General features: G+C 36.6%; 1 protein-coding gene and 1 long non-coding RNA gene across 2 annotated transcripts; both read right to left on the reverse strand.

The window, feature by feature from the left end:
- Positions 1-7,106: 7,106 nt before the first annotated feature.
- LOC130732537 (uncharacterized) lies at positions 7,107-10,974 on the reverse strand. The gene is made up of 3 exons (XR_009017064.1): positions 10,566-10,974; positions 9,813-9,890; positions 7,107-8,261 (listed from the first exon to the last, which is right to left on the reverse strand). It is a non-coding gene; the product is annotated as an uncharacterized LOC130732537 (long non-coding RNA).
- Positions 10,975-12,172: 1,198 nt separating this feature from the next.
- LOC130722098 (uncharacterized) lies at positions 12,173-13,283 on the reverse strand. The gene is made up of 2 exons (XM_057572725.1): positions 12,310-13,283; positions 12,173-12,194 (listed from the first exon to the last, which is right to left on the reverse strand). The coding sequence occupies exons 1-2, from the start codon at positions 13,281-13,283 to the stop codon at positions 12,173-12,175; spliced, it is 996 nt and encodes a 331-aa protein (XP_057428708.1).
- Between the last annotated feature and the right edge of the window lie 6,380 nt (positions 13,284-19,663).

Consider the following 19,663-nt stretch of genomic DNA (forward strand, 5'->3'; position numbering starts at 1 on the left):
AACCGGTTTTAGGAAATTTGGATTTTTTAGTTTTGGATTCAGACGGTTATGGATTGGATCTGTTAGATTTTTTGATCAGTGGAAAACACAAACAGAAACTGAACACGTGAAAACCAGCAGACAACAGACAAGGCAGGAAACAATCAATGCAACATAACAGACAAATAAGCCTATAATTAAAATAACAAGAGAATGAGTTCAGAGTAGCCTGGGTTGAAGCACGCTAGGCGCTGTCCTTAGAGAGAAAACGCCCCAACTGCACTGGGTAGATTAAGAACTTGATGCGCTCCTCTCCCAAGATACGTCAACCCGTTGAATCTGTCGTGTGCAGCGATAGATCCCTGAACTAGATGAACAAACAGTGCTCTTTGAATATTGATTAATGGAAAACCAATGAAAATTAGGGGAAGAAGAAGGCAATTGTATGTTCTGTTTTTCTGGGTTGAGAAAAACGTTTCAAGACTCCTTTTGTAAAGCTTATGTGCCAACGTGCAGCCAGAGAAATAGGCAACGTGAGGAAAAAATAAAGAACGTGCAATGGGAGTGGAGAAAGTTTCTATCAGCTATAAAAACTGAATTGAGAAACAAAATCCCTAAAAGTAGGATAAGGGTTTTGAAATAAAAATCATATCAAAAAGATAGCTTTTAAAAATAAAATATCACTAACATAAAATAGGATTTTAAATTACCTAGATATGAAATTTTCCAACAATCCCCCACATAATTTAAAATCCAGAAATATTTTTCAACATTCAAAGAGCACATGACATTGTATATTCAGCATGAGGAACCTTCAGGGTTTGAGCCCCACACCTAGTGCATATGTACCTCCGCTTGAGTAGATATGGAGACTTGATTGTCTTGAGCCATATCCACTAAAACCAAACTTAAGAACACAACACATACAATATAGTTGTTCATTCAAAGTTCTCATCAGTGGTTGCGCGTTACGGCCTTGCGCATGTATCTTGTTTCGTGAGTGTCACTTAGAGATAAGCCCAAAATCTCACAAAGGCGGCCCCACCTCCACACTCACTAGGTGAACCCTCAAAGGGTGATCCGTGACCATCACCCCTACAAACCATTGTCATTGGGTCCATTAAGAGGTAATTCCAACCTCAACCTTGAAATTGCCACAGTTTAAAATTCAAAGTACACCATGCCATAGAAATGGGACACGGAACAGCTCCGTCATATAAATATTTTGGTGTACCATAATCAGCAAACAACTTCGTTCTTACCCGTTGAACTCCTTTCATGGGATCGCCATTAATTTGGAGACGGGTGTCCGTTGTTGCGACTAATTTATGGGCTTTAGTCCCATTCCCCTCGACATTTCAAGTACTTGATGACGTGTGTTCTGGGAGTGAACATTGGAGAGAGGTATAGTACCTGGAGGTAGAGGGATTGTGCCAAGAGAGAATGAGAGTGAGAGAGAGTGCTGAATTTCAAGTGTAATTTCATCAAATGAGCCAAAAAGTCCACTACAATTGATAACTACCTCCTATTTATAGAGCTTGGGTACTACCTATTGGGCCAATTGGGCCTCCGAGATCCAGGCCTATCTGAAGGCCAGGGCCCCGCCTCAGGGCGGGATACATGCTGGGCGTTGCCCCTCTAGGGGCTCGCCCAGTCCACTAGTCCACAAGACACCGAGCTCGAGGTACGAGAGCTAAAGGTGTCTTTTAAATGCTGTTACCTGTCTTATTATACACCGGAATCTATACTGCCAACATGGCTTGAGAAAAGAGAAGTTAACTATATCGCCAACATGGCGTGAGCAAAAGGAACTAGCATTTTCAGTTACCCAGTCCACTGACTTGACGAGCAAACCGAGCTGGCAAGTCCACAAGTCCGCAAGCGGCGAGAACGACTACTTTGTATTGGTGATAAGCTGGAGCAGGTGTATGATCGCTCGCCGGCGGGAAAGGTGGTGTATGATCGCTCGCCGGCGGGAAAGGTGGCAGGCATGGGTCATGTGCCGATCATTCAATCATTGACTGGCGGTGACCCCGGCGTGCAACTGAACTTCGTTGTTGGTGTCAATCGTCAGGCGATGGCGTTTGATCCTTATAGTGGCGAGGCTTTTCGCGCTTTCCCTTATTTTAAAACCCTTTCAAATTTCTATCTGCCTCACGTGGCTGTCCCACGTGATGTGTTGGTTACATCAATTTCCCTCTTTCTTCGGAACCGTCACTTCACCTTTCATAACCGTCCCATCGTGCGCAGTAACTCCCCTTTGCACGCGACCCACCTCCCCAAAACCATCATGACTTCCAACCTTCCACACGCGTCCAACACGCGTCACCCCTCCAGCTTCTCTCCTTCTCCTATAAAAACCCTTCTTCCCCACTGTCATCCCTTTCCGAGACCCCTCTTCACTTCCCTAATCGCTTACCAAACTCCTTCTGCCCACTTCCGCTCCGGAGCCGTCGCTTATCACCCTTTCCGCTACCCACTCTTCACATCCTACTCCGGTGAGTCCCACTGTCCTTATCTTTACATCGCACACATACTGATCTTTTCCTTTCTTTCACTTCCCTGTCTTCTAAAAATGGCTTCAAACCCTACCTCCCCTAATCACTCTTCTTCCTCCTCCGAAAGCGACCCTGACTCCACCGCTGCCGGCGGCCTCCGTTTAGAGGTTCCGGAGATTCCAGCTCACCGACTAAAAACCTACGCCACTCTGCCCCTTCCAGTCCAAGTAGCCCCCAAACACGAGGCTATAGATCAACCTTCCATCTTCCAAGATAGCGATCCCATTGTGCAATTCGTGAACTCCCTGGGTGGCTTGTCCAATGACGATGAGTTTAACGCCAAACTCAGGATCTGGGTTTGCAGTCCCGGGGATCGCCCCTGGCTTCACAAGCCAGACGGCGACGTAAAGAGATCCCATTTCTTCTTTGCGTACGAATACATGTTTAGCGAGCTCGGAATCAGGCTTCCTTTCTCGCCCTTTGTCCAAACCGTCCTCCGCGACATCAACGCGGCTCCCTGTCAACTCCACCCTAACGCCTGGGCCTTCATTCGATGTTTTGAAATCCTAAGCGCCGCTGTCGGCATCGCCCCATCCCCTACCAGTTTCTTCTACCTTTACGACGTCGACCCCAAGTCCATCAAAAACAAAGGATGGATTTCCTTGAAGGCCCGAGCCGGCCGGAAGTGTTTGCATCCCCACAAAAGTAACGCGAAGTCCTCCTTCGCACGAAAGTACTTCCGTGTGGCGGTTCATCCCGCCTACCCAGAGGCATTCACCCTCAGAGACGGGACCGCCCTCTTTCCTCTTTACTGGACAGAGAAGCCCAACGGGATCACCGATCCTTCAGAGGATTCCTTGTCCGCCAACGATAAAGCCTTTCTTAATCTCCTTGCCCCACTTCCCATCCTTGACTGCACAACAGTCCTTGAGGGCGCTGACCTCTCAAGAACTCCCAAATACTTAGGTCGCCCATAGCTCACTTTTATTATTGACATTTCCTTTCTCGACTCCTATGTTATCACTAATCGTTTTTTTTTTATTGTTACAGAAGATATGAATTTTACGAACGCCGAGCTCCTGAAGGCCCGCGAGAGGAGAATGGCTCGCTTTTCCCCAAAATTCAACACTGAGGGCGACGCGAAAAAACAGGGCGGTGCTGAGAACCAAGCCGAGAGCACCAAAGCTCCCAAGAGGAGAAGATTGACCAAAGCCCCCTCCGACGCCGGCACATCCAACCCTGGCGCTCAGCCCACCACTGCTGCTGCGCCTAAAGGCAAAAATGTCGCTGAAGCCTCTGTCGCCGCAGCTACCGAGCCAACCGCCGTACCAGCTTCTTCTCCTGCCTCCGCCGGTGCGATCGCTGCTGTTGCCGCCGAGTCCTCTATTGGCGCCACAGCCGCCTCCGCCGGCGTTAACGCCACAAAAGCTGCTGCGTCCTCCGACACTCCTATTGGAGATAAGGAAAAAGAAAATGAAACCCCAAAGTCTCCCCCTCGCCAAGATGCGCCTCCTAGCCCGCCCTCAACACATGATGCGGGCTCCATGCCTTCCCCGCCTCATCAGGGGGAAAAATCCTGTCCTGGCGCTGCCACTACCTCTGAAGCAGCTCAAATTGAACAAGCCCCTGCTCCCGAGGTCGGTTCTTCAAGCTATTATAATATGCTCCCCAACGCCATTGAACCCTCAGAATTCTTACTTGCTGGTCTCAACCGTGACGTTATAGAAAAAGAAGTTTTGAGTCGGGGCCTGAATGACACCAAGGAGGAGACTCTTGCTTGCCTCCAACGCGCTGGGTGCATCTTTGCTCATACGTTTGAGAAGTTCAATGCCGCCAACGTTGAAGCTGAGCGGTTGAAGGTCGAAAGTGCTAAGCATCAAGAAGCCGCCGCTGCTTGGGAAAAGCGTTTCGACAAACTGGCGACGCAGGCAGGAAAAGACAAAGTCTATGCCGACAAGATGATTGGCACGGCGGGAATTAAAATCGGCGAGCTGGAGGATCAGCTCTGACTCCTCTGGGAGTGAACATTGGAGAGAGGTATAGTACCTGGAGGTAGAGGGATTGTGCCAAGAGAGAATGAGAGTGAGAGAGAGTGCTGAATTTCAAGTGTAATTTCATCAAATGAGCCAAAAAGTCCACTACAATTGATAACTACCTCCTATTTATAGAGCTTGGGTACTACCTATTGGGCCAATTGGGCCTCCGAGATCCAGGCCTATCTGAAGGCCAGGGCCCCGCCTCAGGGCGGGATACATGCTGGGCGTTGCCCCTCTAGGGGCTCGCCCAGTCCAACGTGTCAGGCCTTTTGTAAGCGTATCCGCAAGATTGTTTTCTGACCTGACAAAATCAAGAGAAATAACACCATGAGATATCAAATTTCTAATAGATTTATGTCTCACTCTAAGATGTCTTCTCTTTTCATTGAAATTTTTGCTATTAACCTTAGCTATAGCAGATTGGCTATCACAATGCATTGAAATTGGAGCTATAGGCTTATTTAACAAAGGCAAATCACATAACAGATTTTTTAGAAACTCAGCCTCATTAGTAGCAGTATCTAAACTAATAATTTCAGCTTCCATAGTAGAACGTGAAATAATAGTTTGCTTTGCAGATTTTCAAGATACTGCACCTCCAGCCAAAGTAAAAACATAACCACTTGTTGATTTAGTTTCATCAGAATCAGAAATCCAATTTGCATCACTAAATCCTTCTATAACACCGGGAAAACTAGTGTAATGAATACCATAATCAATGGTTCCCTTGAGGTATTTAAAAACTCTTTCTAATGCAGTCCAATGAGATTCATCAGGATTATGAGTATATCTCCCTAATCTACCAACAGCATATGCAATATCAGGTCTAGAGAAATTTGTCAAATGCAACAAGGAACCAATAATTTGAGCATATTTAAGTTGTGAAACACCTTCTTTTGTATTTTTCTTTAATTTTACAGCAGGGTCATAAGGTGTAGAAACAGGTTTGACATTAAAATAATCAAACTTCCTTAACAGTTTTTCAACATAATGTGATTGTGTTAAAACAATGCCATCATCTTTCTTTATCAATTTAATGCCCAAAATAACATCTACAGGACCAAGGTCCTTCATATCAAAATTTCTAGACAAGAAAGATTTTACATCTTCAATAACATGCAAGTTGCTCCCAAAGATCAATATGTCATCCACATACAAGCACAAAATAACACATTCACCATCATCAAGTGTTTTCACATACACACATTTATCACTATTGTTAATTTGAAAACCATATGAAAGAATAACTTGATCAAATTTTTCATGCCACTGTTTTGGAGCTTGTTTCAAGCCATATAAAGATTTAACAAGTTTGCAAACTTTATTCTCTTTTCCAGGTTCTTCAAAACCTTCAGGTTGATTCATATAAATCTCTTCTTCTAAATCACCATTCAAAAAGGCAGTTTTAACATCCATTTGATGAATCTTTAAATTAAAAACACAAGCAAGAGCAATTAAAACTCTAATGGTAGTGATCTTAGAAACAGGAGAATAAGTATCAAAGAAGTCAACACCCTCTACTTGGCTACACCCAAGAACAACTAGCCTAGCTTTATATTTCTCAATGGAACCATCTGTCCTTAGTTTTTTACGAAAGATCCACTTGCAACGAATACTCTTACAACCAGGGGGAAGATCAGTTAAGAACCAAGTTTTGTTAGCTCTTAGGGAGTTCATTTCATCATTTATAGCTTCCTTCCAAAAAGGAGCTTCCGGGGATCTAACAGCTTCACTATAATTTTTAGGATCATCCTCAAGTAAAAGTGTGCAAAAATCAGAACCAAAATCTGTAGCTTTTCTAGTCCTTTTACTTCTCCTAGGTTCATGTTCAACATCTATATTAGCATCATTACTGCAAGACAAACCAGAACTAGAGCACTCATCAACTGGTCTAGATAAGCTACTTTTCATTGGAAAAATATTTTCAAAAAACACAGCATCACGTGATTCCATAATTGTGTTGTTAGAAATTTCAGAAATCTCAGAGTTTATAACCAAAAATCTATAAGTAGTACTATGCAAAGAATATCCAACAAAGACACAATCAATAGTTTTGGGTCCTATTTTCCTTTTCTTGATAATAGGAACATTGACCTTTGCAAGACACCCCCACACTTTGAGATATTTCAGATTTGGTTTTCTATTTTTCCAAAACTCATAAGGTGTCTTATCAGAATTTTTATAAGGAATTCTATTAAGTATATGACAAGCAGTATGTAAAGCTTCACCCCACAAATTTTTAGGTAAACCTGAACTTATAAGCATAGAATTTACCATGTCAAGTAAAGTTCGGTTTTTTCTTTCAGCTACACCATTAGATTGAGGAGCATAAGGAGGAGTAAATTCATGAACAATACCATGCATTTCAAAATATTCACTCATTTCAGTAGAAGCATATTCTCCACCTCTATCAGATCTAAGAACCTTAATTTTCCTTTCTAACTGATTTTCAACCTCTGCTTTATATGTTTTAAATCTGTCAAACAGCTCACTTTTATGATTAATTAAGAACACATAGCAATATTTAGAAAAATTATCTATAAAAGTGATGAAATATCTTTTACCACCACGAGTTAAAACATCATCGCTATCACATATATCACTATGAATTAATTCAAGCAAGCTAGTTTCCTTTTCAACACATTTATTAAAAGGTTTTCTAGGTTGTTTCGCTTGAACACATATTTCACATTTTTGTTTTACATCAACAGACATCTTAGGAATAAGATCAAGTAGCATCATTCTTCTAACAGAATTCAAATTAACATGTCCAAGCCTACCATGCCAATAATTAGTGCACTCTACATTGGAGACAATCAAAGAAGAATTTCCAGAATTTTTATTAGATGAAAAGGGCATAACATTCAACTTAAACAGACCATCACAAGTGTATCCTTTACCAATAAAAACACCAAATCTAGAAATAACAGCTCTATTTGACTCAAGTACAAATTTGTAACCTTGTTTGACTAACAAGGAACAACTTATTAAATTTCTCCTAAAATCAGAAACATGATAAACTCCATTTAAAACAAGACTCTTTCCAGAAGAGAACTCTAAACTAATTTGGCCTTCTCCAACAACATGTGCTACACTCCCTGTAACACCCCGATTTCGGTGGCGTCACTTTAGTAACCAAAATAAACTTAATGCGGAAAAACGTGAATATTTTTTTTTTCGATAATAACTAAGACAAGACTGAATTAAATAAAACCCAAATGCGAAAAGTAATAAAACTAATATGCAATATATATGACGGCCCCCGCTGTAAATAGCTAGCCACGTCACGAGTAAACCTCCAGTGACGGGTAAGAGAGTGTAACGCCCGTAGGCAATATATACAAACCAATTGAAAAGGGTGAAGTGTCCGCAACACCATCCCTCAAAACTGAGAATGAGCTGGCTCATCGGCCTGAAACAAGATCTCCTATGTCCAACCAACTCTCTGTGATTCCCGTAAAGAAACCACACAAAGAGCTATAGGTGGGAAACTACCCTGTTCCCAAAGAAAACAAATGATGTTCAGAGCTAAGACTCTACTCCTACACTAATCCCATCTCGAGGAGCTCACACCAACACTAACACCTACATGCTAGCATGATCGTCGTCCGAATTTAAAATCCAGAACGACCTAGTCTATGTACACCATCCGTCCTCCTCTCGCTACCGCGATGCACTCCAGTTCCCGCATCTCAACCCTAGTTCCTCCCGAAGGATGAACCATCATGAATCAGCCCGCCAAAGACATCTGACAAAGGGCGTTTGTTCGCCAAAGCACACACAGAAGACGCGAGGGTCAACTCTAAAGAACTATGTAGATAATAAACCCAATAGGTACAAATAATAAATAGCCACTTAGGCTTATAGCTAGGGATAACATCCTAGGGTTGCATATTTCATAATGTACATAACAGCAATAATAACAATTAACATGTTCCAAATAGGATTAACAAATAACAATCACATTCGACAACTAAATTAGTATGCATGTTGCATGATATGCAATGCAGGTTAACCCAGTCAACCAATATGCATTCCGGAACGGATGGACATCAACGGATCAGCCCTAGCACCAGCCACGGTGGGACCATTTCGGCCCGCGTGCCTCTTACACCACACAAAGGTAGTCAGATCAGCAATAAACCCGTAGGTCTGCCATTTCGGTCTGCTACTAAGAGTCACCTAGCAGCGCTCTTACGCGGAAATCCTGGTCTTATAACCAATTTTGGAATCCGCCGTGGTCCGGTATCTCGCCGTGTTTAAACCACTTAATGAGTGCATGCAATGCAGTGATTAGCCAAACAACGTCTCCGACCTCACTCGACACGTCGCCACGTGTTCTAGCTAAATTAATGTCTCTAAAAGCTTACCCTAAGGTAAAGTCGATTCTGCGACAAAATACAATAATCATAAAATGAGTGCAACACTCACGATCACTCTTCGAGTCATCAATGCTCTCACAAAGTCTCACGCTTCAGTGAAGTTTCATGCTCTCACAAGGTCTCACGCCTCAGTGGAGTTCCATGCTTTCCACAAGGTCTCACGCCTCAGTGGAGTATCCCGCATTCACAAGGTCTCACGCCTCAGTGAAGCTTCTCGGCTCATCCCTTGGATGGCTAACAAACTGCTCAACGAGCGAAGGAGTACCAACATACTCAGAACTTACCAAACTCCTCAACACTTGGATCCGACGACACTCCTCGTTTTTCCAAAACTATGATTTGACTTCCAATGCCTTCCTTCGAGGTTGTTATCATTACTTAAAGATTTTGAGGTTATTTAAGGTCTTATGAATTTTCTTTATAAAATAGATTCCATTTTGTCTTATCGCAAGTCTTATACATTTTCAGGATCTCCCAATCCCAAGTCGCTTCCAGAGGATGTCTCGATCCACTAAACAAAATTAAGGCCCGAACCTCGTTCGTCCTATCAAACTTTCTCAAAACTCTCAAAATAAAATCGGCATGACCTGCCCGCTATTCTCACCATTCAGAATCTCAGATTCCAGTACAGAGCATATTTAAATCATCACAATCAACAACATGTCATATATCAATAAATCGCATCATAAACACTTAGCACTTAGCATATAAAGCATGCACCACACATCCTAGATTACCCACATAGCACATAGCATGTAAGACAATCTCAAAAACATTAAGTAGATGAATCATCTAAATTGTCAGCCGAAGCCTCAGAAAACATTTTCCAATCACACACAATTCCAGTGCATAAACAGTAAACAATGTCGAAACATCGACCCTAAGCATTAACTAGAGATTCAGTGAGAAGCCCTCACCTGTAGATTCTCCAGGACGATCTCCTAACACTTGTTCACAATCAAAGGCTTGCTCCTCTGGGAATTCCTCAAAATCACCTTTAGAGCAAAACCACAGAAATACTATCAGAATCTATCGAAAACTAAGCTATCGATACTTACTAAGGTTACTCGAAGTAATCTATACTCTAAGGTACGATAATCTAGCGCGAAAGACAAGTTTTCGGAAAAGGAAATTTTCCTCCTCCCCCCTAATAGGGCTCGGCCACTTTGTGCAATTATGGGGCTCGATTTTTCTTCGATCAAACTTGGTTCCTATGCTTTCATAAGCCGTAACTAAGGGTATTCTGAACTCGGAAAAATTATCGGATCAAAAACTGTCGCAGGGGTATTTTGGTCATGATTTTTAACTTAGGATTTTTCAAAACTGAAATCCCAAAAACCAAATTTTGCAGGGACGTCACCAACGGCGTTTATGACAACTAATCCTACTAGCACTAAGCTAAGGCGATAGTTTTCAGCCTAAAGGTTGAAGCTTTACACCAAAAACTCCAAAAATGGGTATTTTAGGCTCAAATTGATTCCGGCGGAATTCCGGCGACATAACGGAAAATCTAACCCGGCAGAAGTGATCTTGGGCACATAAGGAAGATGTTTAGAATCAAAAATGAAATATTCAGGATAGTTTTGCAAAAACCTCAAAACTATGAGCTCAGAAAAGTCTAGAGAAAAGCTATGGAAAAAGCGATCAAAGGTAAGGATTAGCGACTATACCTCGAAACCTTGAAGTAGCAACTGTTGGATCAACGATCAAGCAAGAAATGGCGAAAAAACTTCTTCTCCCTCTCTCCCTTTGTGCTCGCGGGTTTGGTGCTTGAAGGGTGATGAGAAAATTGGCATGGTGATGAATGACTATGGTGCGTGGGTCGTTTGTTGCAACAAGGAAAAATGAAGAAGAAATTGGTGATGAGAAGAATTAGAAGGCATGGTGTGCGTGTTGTTGCTGCAGCAAGAAGAAGAAAAAAAAAGAAAAAAAAAAAAGAAAACAAGAAAGAAAGATCAGATGCTTGTGCGTGAAAAGGAAAGGAATTGAGTTTCCTTATATATATGTTTGTGGCTTTGTACATTGCCTTGTCTGATGGTGTTCAGGGGCTTGGAAAATATATCAACATGTGGTGGGGCAAAGCTGGAGGGACGTGGAGTGATAAGGTTGGATTGATATTTTGAAAAGATATTTGTAAACTGGTATAAATTAATTTAGACACTGAAGAATTTAGCTCACAAAGTTAAGAGAAAAATATATAATGGATATATAACTATACTAAAAATTATGAGGATCTTTATGAAATAGTAAAATATAAATTATGATCACTTTGAGCAAATTAAAATGATCCATTAACCAAGAAGTGAGTAGATATATATCAAAGATCGGATAAGGATGAATAGATATTTTGTAAACCGGTACAGATTTGTTTAGATATCGGAGGATTTAGCTCATAGAGTTAAGATAAAAATATGAGAGTGATTTCCGATTCTTCCTACTGATTCCAACGTATTTTAGACACGATATTCTCCCCGCTGAATCTTCTAATTCTTCAAAGAAATATCGGTATGATTTTTGGTTTTCGAGGCTTGTTTTTAATGCTATATATAGAGGTTGGCAAAACGCGGGAAAACGAAAGTTTCGCGATTCCGATTTTTCCGGCTTCATTCTCCATGAATTCTAAGATAGGTTTTGGCGACATAATACCAAAACTCAACAGAGGTCTCCTTGTATTTTAAGTGACTAATGCAAAGTCGGTGTAAAAACTATTTTACCCGATAAGTTACTTTTTGCATCGTATGTCGGAATAGAAAACTTCCTTCTGAAGAAAGATTGAAAACATCAAGAGAAATGGGTGTACGCGTGTAGAATCTTCATTTGAAGCTCTGAATAGAAAAAGTCTTCATTGACGGTTGATTCTAGGGTTTTGAAATACCAGGGTTTTGGTTTCGGCAAACTTCCGATGATTGGAATCGGACGTTCGTAGATTCTAGAGTTTCGCCTCGAAACGATTGTGATATATGGAAAAAGAGAAGTTCTAACATTTCTCTGAAGTTTTTTTTTTGGAATAAATTCCTACAGTGTTCCAAGGGTGGAACTTAGTCTTTTCCTAAGGTTCTTGTCCTAGGCTTAAGTGAATCGATCGTGCTATACCTTTTATCGATTCGGATACAATCCTTAGACTTTTCCTGAACTTTCTCCTTCATAAATTTATTTCATTCGATAAACTCTTGTTCAGGTTTTTCCTTCACGATACGTCAAGCCTAATCGTAAATGGAAATCTCTTCCACTTATTCTAAGCTTAAAAACTTGGGTCTTACACTCCCATTCCCCATGCTCACAGTTCGTGTACTTGATTCCTGGTATAAAGAAAAGAATTTTTTATCAGTACACACATGAACATTAGCTCCAGAGTCTAAAAACCAATCATTTGAGTTAAAATCAAAGTTTAACTCTGGGCCAGTGACATGGTACCTGTCAGATAGGGAATTGGAGGCAGCACCCACAGAGACAACATTGGCTTCAGGCTTATGGGTAGACATTGGTTGACGACGACGTTGAAAACAGTTCTTAGCAACATGATTCGCTCGTCCACATATAAAGCAAAAGGTCTCATTCCCTTGAATTTTAGCCACATGCCTATTGTTGTTATTAGGAGCATTGTCTTTATTTTTAGAGAAAGCTGGTTTTTTGAAAGACTTATATCTGTTTGGCCCATGCCTATTAAAGGACTTTAAAGAGGATTTACTAGAGCCTTCAACCATGTGGACTTTAGCTTGAAAATTAGAGGCTTGCAAATTCTTTTGAGAAAGACGATGTTTTTCCTCAATACGCAGACAGATAAGCAACTCATCAAAAGTAAAACCTTCAGGCTTATGTTTCAAACTTCTAGCAAAATCAGACCAAGAAGGAGGCAATTTTGAAATCATGAAGGTCACAAGCATGACATCAGGCAAAACAATTCCTTTCAGTTTCATGTCATAAACAATATTTTCAAACTCATGGATTTGATCTGACACAGACTTCTTATCAACCATATGAAACTCAATCATTTTTTCACAAGAATAACGACTTAACCCTTTCTCAGCTGAACCATATTTCTTTTCAAGGGCTTCCCATAACTCAACTGCAGTTTTGGTATGACAAAATATTTTATAAATATTATCAGACAATGCACTCAAAATACGACCATGACACAAGATATCTTTATCTGTTGCATCATCATTAGCATCCTCTTTAGTACTAGCAGGGGTTTTAGTACCATCAATTTCAACAACCTCTTTAGATGATGATGTTGTTTGTTTTCCAGTTTTAGAACCAGAAATCACAGAGAACAGACTCAACTCAGTAAGCCAAAATTTCATTTGTTGTTGCCAACAATAGAAATTTTCACCACTGAATTTTTCAAGTTTGCTAGACATAGCCTTAAGCATTTCCATAGCAGACATTTTGAACAGAACAAAACACAGAAGATGTAGACAGAATTAAATTTTTCTCTCTAAGAATGTTAGATTTTTTGATCAGTGGAAAACACAAACAGAAACTGAACACGTGAAAACCAGCAGACAACAGACAAGGCAGGAAACAATCAATGCAACATAACAGACAAATAAGCCTATAATTAAAATAACAAGAGAATGAGTTCAGAGTAGCCTGGGTTGAAGCACGCTAGGCGCTGTCCTTAGAGAGAAAACGCCCCAACTGCACTGGGTAGATTAAGAACTTGATGCGCTCCTCTCCCAAGATACGTCAACCCGTTGAATCTGTCGTATGCAGCGACAGATCCCTGAACTAGATGAACAAACAGTGCTCTTTGAATATTGATTAATGGAAAACCAATGAAAATTAAGGGAAGAAGAAGGCAATTGTATGTTCTGTTTTTCTGGGTTGAGAAAAACGTTTCAAGACTCCTTTTGTAAAGCTTTTGTGCCAACGTGCAGCCAGAGAAATAGGCAACGTGAGGAAAAAATAAAGAACGTGCAATGGGAGTGGAGATTTTCTTGCAATCCAGGTTATACTGGTTCACATGAAGAAGATTTTCAGAATCATGAACACAATGAAGTACAACAATGTGCCTAGCTACTGACATTATTCTCTTTCAGATATTCCATTCGATTAGTTGACCTCCTAGTTTGAAGGATGTGTACTTCCTAGGAGGAGTGCACCAATAAATTTATGACAAAGTCCAAAAAGATATTGTGAACTTTGCTAAATTAAAGCAGGAGTCACTTTATGAGACTTATAAGCGATTTCAAGAAAATCTCAAATTGTGTTCTCACCATGGTTAAGTGAAGGCATCCCAAATCCCAAGTACATATATTTTATGGAGGCTCGTTCCATTGCAATAGATGTTACTTGCGGAGGAATAATGCTAAAGAAGATTGTATTAGAAGTGTTACGTGTCATTTAGGACATGACTTAATTACTACTAGCTGCTACTCATGACAGAAAAATCCTGAAAAATCATGCAATTGCTTATTATGTTGAGACTTATTCAACCGTGATTACATAGCATGATGTCATTGCCAAATAATTGGAAACTAGTAAGTAGCCCGTGCATTTGCACGGGATCTATATATATATATATATGAAAATAAGGTTTTCTTCTAGAAGACCTATGCCACATGTACCTTCCTAAATGATTCATTTTCCCTCCAAAATAAAAAAAAACTCATTTCCACTTTTTTTGTCACATTAATTGCTATGTTCAATAATACCCATGACAACATACACACTAAATTAATAATTTTGAAAAAGAGTTTATAAAAATATAAACTTAAAGAAATTTATTTTGAAACCGGTAACTTCATTTTTTTTTACACTTAGAAGTAAAAAAAATAAGAATAAAACATCAATATTACTTATGAAAACTATATGGTAAGGATATTAGTTCTTTTTCTAATTAAATTTTTTATTTTGGTACTCCCACATTTTTTATTTCATATGATCATGTCGGCAAATTTCAAAAAAAGAGCATATGATCATCTCTCACCATATTTAATATCCTCTACTATTATAAAATTTCATATTTTTAAAGTAAAATTTACTTGAAATTATTTTTAAATATATCAAATATTATAAGAAAAATAAGAAATTCGAAAATATCAATATGATGTAATTTATTTAAATTAAGTTATAAATATTAAATAATTTATATAAGTAAATTTTTTAAAATTTAAATTCAAATTAGTCAATTAAGGAATATAAAGAGCAATCAATCTCAAGTAATTATTACTATATTTATGACTCTTATTCTTACAAAGATATATCTGCATATATTGGTCAAAAAATTATTAATGCCCCGTATTCAAGTTCTCTACTTCTACTTTCAAAAAAAAAAGTCATCTACTTCGCATATTTAAATTATTTAGTTAATTTTATAAATAATTTTAACATTTAAATTAGCAAGTGTTTCAAATTCAAATAATTTATTTAGCACAATCAATTTTGTGATTCAATTATAAAATATACACTTTTAAATGTTTTCCATTATTCAGTTATATCAACTCCTAATCATTCCATGGAATGAAAAAAAACTCTTAATAATTCCTTATTTAGTTATTCTAATTAATACAGTATAATATAATAATAAATCAAATCAGACTATATTTTTTGTTAGCAATTAAAACACACTAATTTAAATTGTAATTCTTATATGTTTACTATTAATTATAAACGCAAGACCTTCTTATTCGTTGTAACTCACGATTTAAGGAGTTTGTTTAGATGCAATAACAATTTGTTTAGATGCAATAACAATTTTTGTTAGTAATTACTCATTCATGTTTATCTTTGGTATCATTAAGGAGTTTGTTTAGATGCAATAACAATTTCTTAAAGGTATATTCTTTTTCACTCACGTTCTCTTCCCCCATCATTCACTCTACCGTACTTATGTTCGCTCATTTCCTTTTGCTCCGTCATATTTTCTTTCAAGGTTAGTTTCATTCATATGCAGGGTTAATTTTCTATAGGTACTTTTAAAATGGTTTTTTTTTGGATAATATACCCTTAAAATTAGTGCCATACAAATTTTTCCTCTTTAATGTTTCTTCTAGGTAGCAGATGCTTCATAATAATTAACTAGATGCTTTGAAGAAAGTGATTCTTTCCTTCAGAGTTGATTTTAAAAGCTACGTTTTCCAAATAATAATTTATCTATATCTATATTTATATAAATATGAAAAGAATGTAAGAAAGTTTTATTCTAGAAGACCTATGCCACATGTATCCTCTTAATTAAGTAATTTATTTTCCCTCGAAAACAAAAAAAATGATTTCAACTTTTTTTATCTCATGAATTGCTAAATTTAATAATATTATGGCCACATACACAATACATAAATAATTTACAAAAATGCTTATAAAAAATAATACATCAACAAAAGTAAATTGCTACATACCAGTAACCACATTAATTTTATTTTTTGTTACACTCAAAGGTAAATTATTTTTTTAAGAATAAAACATAGGTAATACTTATAAAAACTATCAAAGTAAGGATATAAATTCCAAATAATATTATTTTCACCCCGTCCAAATTTTCGAAAAGATGATACAATACATGAACATCTCTGAACCTATTTCATTTCATCCATTATAAAAAATTCCACCTTAGATATAATTTTTTTTGCAAATAATCAATTCTGATTATAAAAAAAATCAATTTTTATTTTTCCTTAAATTCTTTTTTAAGATATATCAAATATTAAAAAAATATTAGAAATTTGAAAATACGATTCATAAAAATAATTGGAATCCTTTTTATTTTTAATTTTTTTTTGGAAAAGCCAAATATATATTAAAAGGGGCAAAGCCCAAAAGAGTTCCAGCAACAAACAAGACACCAAGCAAAAAAAAAAACTAAAATAAATGTATATTGGATCTTTTAATTTTTAGTTATAAAATTCATTTATCTGTTTTCCCTTAATATTATGGTTAAAATTATTTTAAAATATAAATTAATTTTTTATGAAATTCGAAGTTCCTTTAATACTAGATTAATTATAAAATGTGTGCGATGAGCAAATGAATTTTTGAAAATAAAATAAATATTGAATTTTTTTAATTTTCAGCATCATTAATTTTTTATTTTGAATTTTTCGAAAATTTTCCAATTGCATAAATACTTCCTATTTTAGTTACTACAAATTTTATTAGGAGTGCAAGCGGGTATGGTTTGATCCGCGATTCCGACCAAACCGATCTGAACCGAAACACATTACGATGGGTTGGATTAGATCATTAGTTCGATTCAGATTTATTTACTGAATTCTATTACCATCGGTTCAGGTATCATATTTGTGGATTGAAAAAACGATCAATCCGAATCAATCTAATGAATTGATAATTTTTTTACATTAATCTCAAACATTTTCAGCCCATTACATTACATATTCATGTTTGTATTAGAGGTGTTATTTTTATTTAGATTATATGATTTATGTCATTATCGAATGTTCTGTTCTTTGAAAATGTTAGATTTTTCTATATTTTTTATAATTTTTCACGTTTTTAGATTAATTTTTTTGCATATTTCCAAATAATATTTTTTTATTTCAAATCCGACCATCGGAACCGAACCAATCCGATTGAGATCTGGTTGGTTTTGTTCGAATTTAGAATTAAAAATCTTGAAATCTGAACAAACCCAAACCGAACATGTTAGATTGGTGCAGACATTTAAACACCATAAATTTGAACCAATCCGGTCTGATTACACCCCTAAATTTTATTTCTTATAATTGAAATTAATGCCTCTAATTAATTCCTAAAATTAATAAGTATAATTAATTATCGTTTTTAAATTCAAATTTTAAAAACGATGGTGCTCAAGAATTAATAATTTATTGGAACAATGAAATAATTTGAAATAAATAACGAATTTTTTTAATTAGATTAGACAAGATTGATTAAATAATTGAATTTTCAAAATGGAATATTCCATATTTTCATAATTAAATTGATATAATTTAATTAATGAAACATCTTTGGGATTTCTTATGAAAAGAACTGATCCTGTTTTGTTTTTCTCCATTCGTCTACTGCATGGTAAGTATTTTCAACTTTCTTCCATATTTTTCGTACTCCTCTATTTCCTCCCTTTCATTTTTCAGTTTCTCAATTCGTTATTCGATTTCATGTTAAGGATTTCACCTTCAATTTTTCTTTCATTTAAAACAATTATAGAGAAAAATAATTTATCAATCATGTGTCAGGTAATACTTTTTATCTTAATGCAATAATAATTAATTTAGCTATACATGCACGTTGGTTAGAATTCATTTGCTCTTTTGAGACATTTCTCACATTATTTTTTTAATCTATAACATTCTCTTTCACCCGTTCTTTGTGACATTGTGTTTACCTTATTTTGATTTATTGTTTTCAGAGTTTTATTCCATTTTTTATTTTATAATTCTCCACCACCACTGTATGATCGCAATATTATAAGTTTATTATTATCCTCTTATAGTCTTATTCACTCCTTTTATTTGTTGTGTAAAATGATTTATTTCATGTTTCATGATAGGGTGTTCGAGGTTCGATTTTAAAGGACAAATTCATCTGATCCGATTGTTTCAGTTTTATAATTTAATCATTCAACTATTTTTTTTCAAATCCAAACCAATTTTTATCATTTTGGATTGGATTGCATTTCAGTTTTTCAAAGAAACTAAAAATTTTGAAATAAATAACGAAATAGAAAATAAAATCATAAAACAAGTAGCACTGTACAGAGAGAAGATATCATGCTAAGTGATGACTGTGATTTGTAACACTACTGCATTTCATGTACAATATCTAATTAACTCTGTCTAAGTTGATTTTCAACCAATTTTACAAACGTATTGTTTTGAGTAAGAGACAAAGAAGCAGAACATTGATGGTTTCACTTTCGCTGAATGAAAAGAAGACATATGTCTCCTAACTTGGAAAAGTTTAAACACATTACTGTAAAGGTTTGGGTATACATGGAATAAAACATCATAAGTATGGTTAAATGGGTAATTATGTATGTCAAAATTTAAATAAATAAATACTTTTGGTTTGGATTGGTTCGATTTTAACATGGGAACTGAAAACAAACGGATCCATTCACAAAATATCGGTTTTTGCGGTTTTTCGGTTTTTTTGGTTATCAGGTTTTTTGGATCGGTTTGAGCGGTTTTAATTCATTTTGGTTCGGTCATGAACACCCTTATTTCATGATCCTATTATTTACTCATTCTTCCATTTCGATTCACCATTATATATTGTTTCACCTCTTTTTTAAATCATGAAGGGGAAAGACATGCAGAAATCCTTCAATTTATCTGCTTGGATTGATAAAATGGATTTCTCCTCCATCGTCCCTGGTAGGCGGTGGTTACCAAAGGTATGATCGAAGAGCCAAAGACTAAAAAAGGGAATGAGTTCAAACTTAAAAATAATAGCCACGTGAGACTTTATTAAAAAATAAGAGAAGCCTTTCGATCTAAATAATTTTCGTATATTATCTATTATTTTAGTTTATTTAATCTGGTAATTTTTTCTATGATTTGATTTGAGTTTTAGTAAAAGTGGGGTTTCATTTTGTTTTTACATATTGATTTATCTTCAAAATTAACATTTTGAATCAAAATATATATTATTATTATTGTTATTGTTATTATAAATAGAAAGATTGATATGAAAAATAATCAATCAAATATTAATAATGAGTACATGTATTAAAAAAATTAAAAATACTAATTTAATGTATATACAAAAATTTGCGTGATACAAAATTTATAATTTAAAATACAAAATAATGAGTACATCTGTACATGTCTTATAATTTTTAATT

This window comes from Lotus japonicus, chromosome 1 (genome assembly GCF_012489685.1).
Source record: "Lotus japonicus ecotype B-129 chromosome 1, LjGifu_v1.2".
NCBI classification, from domain to species: Eukaryota; Viridiplantae; Streptophyta; class Magnoliopsida; order Fabales; family Fabaceae; genus Lotus; species Lotus japonicus.

What these genes read in the sequence shown, in the direction of transcription:
- LOC130722098 (XM_057572725.1), bottom strand. Translation starts at nt 13,283, where the DNA reads ATGTCTGCTATGGAAATGCTTAAGGCTATGTCTAGCAAACTTGAAAAA. An exon ending in TCCAATTCCCTATCTGACAG is followed by an intron (nt 12,195 to 12,309) that starts GTACCATGTCAC and finishes TCTTTATACCAG; the next exon opens with GAATCAAGTACACGAACTGT.